Here is a 4,341-nt window from a genome sequence, read left to right as displayed (position 1 = left end):
GTGTGAATGTAAAAATGTGAACTAAAGGAATAGTTCACCTAAAAATTACAATTCTGTCATAATTTACTCACCCTCATGCCATTTCAAACCTGTATGACTTTCTGTCTTCTGTGGAGTACAAAAGAAGATCTTTTGAAGAATGGTACTCTTTCCTTTTATCTTCTGTGTTCTTCTAACTCTTCTATTCATGTTTCCACGCTCTATGAATGCAGTCTCTCTCTCCGAGCGGTTCCCCTCCTGAGATGCTGAGTGGTACATTCCTATCTACTACTCTCTGCTGCTCTGCCTCTCAGTCCACCAGACAGCCGAGTGCTCGCTGCACGCTGCACTGCTCCACAGCATCACTGGCCGTGTGTGTGTCTCTAACCCTCCAGTGCTGCTTGTCTAGATGTTCAGGATGTGTGGTTGATGGCCTGTGCTGTAAACGAACAACAACACTCCGGTACTCCCACTGCAAGACTCCTGGTCAGACTTGGCAGCCGCTTTGGGATGTCTTCCCCAGGAACCGCCAGCGACAGCAAGAGGAATTCTTGTAAGTAGCATCTCTCTTTCTTTTACTGCTGATGCCTGAAGTATCTTCTGACCTGCAGTGCTTCAGTGACTCCGCATGGGTTGTTTACAGATGTGCATGCTGGAACAGAGCAGCTGCTGATCAGGATTTCAGATAACAGTTGTTTACTGGACCCAAATGGAGGTTGGAAATTGTGGGTGGAGTGATATGTCTCATTATTTTGGATGTTTGTTAATCACTCAATGGCTTTGTAATAATATGAATGAAAAAAAGTGAGACATAGATTTTTCCTTGTACTCAGCAATCTCAAAAATCTGAGGTTTCAGTCAGGAATTGTTTTTGCTTCCGGATCCAGATTTTACACTGGACTTCAAGTGGCGAGCCATCATTAATATTTTATTTTGACTTTACCTTTATTTAACCAGGAAGTCTCATTGAGATTAAAGTCTATTTTACAAGAGAGACCTGGCCAAGGTAGCAGCCATACAGTAAGACAACAATTTAAAATACAACAAACACACATTAAAACAATATTTAAACATAATATCCTCTCAACAAAAACAATCACAAGCCTCCATTACCAATCTCCTTATGATGCTTTTAAATTCACCAATAGACACAAATTTATCAAGTTTTAGATCTTTTTGCAAATTATTCCATGCCCAGGGTGCATAATACGAAAATTCAGTTTTCCCCAGTTCTGTACAAACTCGAGGTAAGTTAAAAAGCAAACACTTGGAAGAGCGTAGCTGGTAACTGCCCGAACAAAGACAAAGAAGGGTACAGAGATAAGCTGGAAGTTTACCTAACATTGCTTTATAGATAAAAATGTACCAGTGCTGTTTTCTACGTATAGGTTAGTGATGTCCAACCCACCATCTCATATAGAATGCAGTGATGAGTACGGGATTTTGCATTTGTAATAAAATGTAATGAAGCATACACTGAATCAAGGCTCGTTAAGATGGAGGAGGCTGCATGCATGTATACTATATCACCATAATCAAGCACAGTTAGGAAGGTGGCTTCTACAAGTTTATTTTTGGCATTAAAAGTAAAATTATATTTATTTCTAAAATAAAAACCAAGCTTCACTTTGAGCTTCCTGATTAGATTGGCAATATGTACATTGAATAAAAGCTTATCATCAATCAAAATGCCTAAATACTTGTAAGAAGATACTATTTCAATAATTTTACCATCAAATATAAAAATACTAAGATTATCAAGTACTTGTGACTGGGCTTTTGAAAAAGCCATAAACTTTGTTTTCTGAGAATTTAAATCTAATTTTAAGCTCACCAGAGCACCTTCCAATGACTGAAAATCAGTCTGAAGCTCTTTCACCGCCTGTGTTATAGATGGAGCAAGTGTATAAATAATAGTACCATAAGCATAAAAGTTTTTTTTTTTGCTTGAATATCCTTACCTAAATCATTTATATAAATAGAAAACAAATAGGTCCCAAAATGGAACCCTGGGGAACCCCTTTAGATATATCAAGAAAATCTGATCTAAATATATATATATATATATATATATATATATATATATATATATATATATATATATATATAATATAAATATAAATATAATATAAATATAGTTTACCATGCAAAAATAAACAAATGTGTCCTTAAAATCAAACGCTGAAATTTATTCACATTACCATGATACCTCCATATCATACCTGAAATATGCCAAATTATTGTATGCATATTATTGCATGTCTGAAATGTTGATGTTTTCACGCTCCAGGCAGCCAATAATTCATTGCCCAAAACACTGTAGTCAGCAAAAACTGTGTTAATCTTCTTTTAAGTAAGGGAATGTCATGAAACCTCTCCTTATTGTCATCTGCTCAATTTGGCTATACCTTCTACCAAATTAAGATGAATGTGCATCAAAATACAACAGAATTTGATTGGACACACAACCTTTGGCACCACCAAAGGTGTTGCTTACTCCTTTGTCATCAACAATGACGGGAAGTATTTTGTCCACCTTTTAAATGTAGATTAGCCTATTTATTTTAGTTATGACAACAATGTATGATTATATGATTGCATTTCTTTATTAGCATTTAGCATTGTTTGTATTTTTTACCAGTTGAGAAGCACTGCTCTAAAGCACTGTCGCTAGAGTCTCCAAGTTGCAGCTTTCTAGCATTGTCCAGTGCTATATTTTACAAGAAAAAAAATTGTGAATATTTCATTGCATGAAAATGTTGGTGCGGTGGTGAGTGGAATAATAGCAGCACGTATGAGTCAGTGTGAAAGCTGTGTGAGGGAGAATCCTCAGGGGATGAACTTGAGTACTGAGTATTGATGAAACGCAGAGACACTGTGATATCGCACACACATACATAAAAAAACCTTACATCTCTATTTGCCTTTTTTCCACTGCCTTTGGGTATGTTTGGCTTTCATGTTGATTAGTAGTGCAGGAGAGCTCTCTAAGTCTCGTTATTATGACGACCCCACCCATCCCCCCGTCCATCTCTCCTCCTCAAGATGTGATTTACAGTCAAGGCTCTCTCAGACCCTGGAAACCTCATCTTTAATTACGCAAACCCCCTGCTCTCAACGAACCTCAAACCACTTTGGTTTCCAGTCAGCATCAGAGGTGATTGTTATTTTATCTCTTCAGTGTTTGGACACAAAGTAGTTTAGCTAAAGCAAGTGTTAATCCATTCATTTGGATCTTAAAGACATAGTTACCCAAAAAATACAAATTCAGCCATTTGCTCAGCATCGTGTTACTTCAGACATGTATGATTTTCTTTTTAACAACCTCGTATTTCACAGTAGATCTGTCTTTAATGGTTTATACATTGTTGGTAAAAATCAATTGCCCATGACGAAAATGAATGAGATTTTTATTTCCATTTGATGTCATTGACATCAAATCTGCTACACAACACATCTTGATGCATCATGTTTGAATGTATGGAACCAAGGGAATAGACGAAGAGCTGAATGAAAATGAATAATATGAAGAATGAAGATTTACATAGAATACTGATTTAAATTTGGTCTGTTCATCACATAAAATATTGTATGGCTTCAGAAGGATTGGAATATAGCACACGTCATACTGATAACTTTTATGGTGCTCTTTTGGTCCTTTCGGAAGCTTGATAGCCCCAGTCCTCATTCACTTTTATTGTATGAAAAACAGCAGTTTGGACATTCTGCTAAACTTCTCCTTTTATTTTACACTGAAGAAAGTAAGTCATACAGGTTGGAACAACATTAGGGTGAGTAAATAATGACAAAATCTAAATTCAGAGGTAATTGTTTCCTAACGAGGCTTTAGGAGGTGCTCAAGTGAGAACTACTGTTGAACAGTCTTTGGTTGGATTTACACACAGCAGTTTTTGCTGACAGCTGAAGCCAGCCAGTCAGTGAGATAACAGAGGTGCTGATTAAAGACTATTGAGTAGTATTCAACAGAGAGCAAGGCTCTAATCTCACTGTCTTCTCGTTTGTCTCTTCACTGCTTCATTTGACTTTATGTGTGCCGGAGTTACTTGCTTTTACATTAAATATTAACATTGTTTAAATTAGCATGCAACAGAAATGATTAGTGTCTTTGTATCAAGTTAATTTGTTAGTGTGCTGGTTGCTCTGTGTTCAAAAACTGCAATTATTTCATAAGGATGACATGGATTGGATTTGGAGGCGTGTGTGTGTGTGTGTGTGTTCTTTGAGGTTGAACAAAAGCAGTGAGGTAAAAGCTTGTTTACAGACATGTTTTTGACAGAAAGATGAAAAGTCCAGGTCAAAGTCTCAAAGTTTTCCTTCATAAACAAACAAACAAAAAAAAAA

General features: G+C 36.5%; 1 protein-coding gene across 2 annotated transcripts in view; it reads left to right on the top strand.

Moving 5' to 3' along the window:
- Positions 1 to 238: 238 nt before the first annotated feature.
- LOC107568291 (dysbindin-like) overlaps positions 239 to 4,341 on the top strand; it is a 42,906-nt gene continuing 38,803 nt past the window's right edge. For both annotated transcript variants that reach the window (XM_016254224.1, XM_016254223.1), the window contains exon 1: positions 239 to 532. In XM_016254224.1, coding sequence (XP_016109710.1) covers positions 409 to 532 — 124 coding nt within the window. In that variant the 5' untranslated portion in view covers positions 239 to 408. The remainder of the gene's footprint in view (positions 533 to 4,341) is intronic.

This window comes from Sinocyclocheilus grahami, unplaced genomic scaffold, assembly GCF_001515645.1.
Source record: "Sinocyclocheilus grahami isolate Dianchi unplaced genomic scaffold, SAMN03320097.WGS_v1.1 scaffold1231.1, whole genome shotgun sequence".
NCBI lineage: Eukaryota > Metazoa > Chordata > Actinopteri > Cypriniformes > Cyprinidae > Sinocyclocheilus > Sinocyclocheilus grahami.
This window is presented reverse-complemented; position numbering and strand designations above follow the sequence as displayed.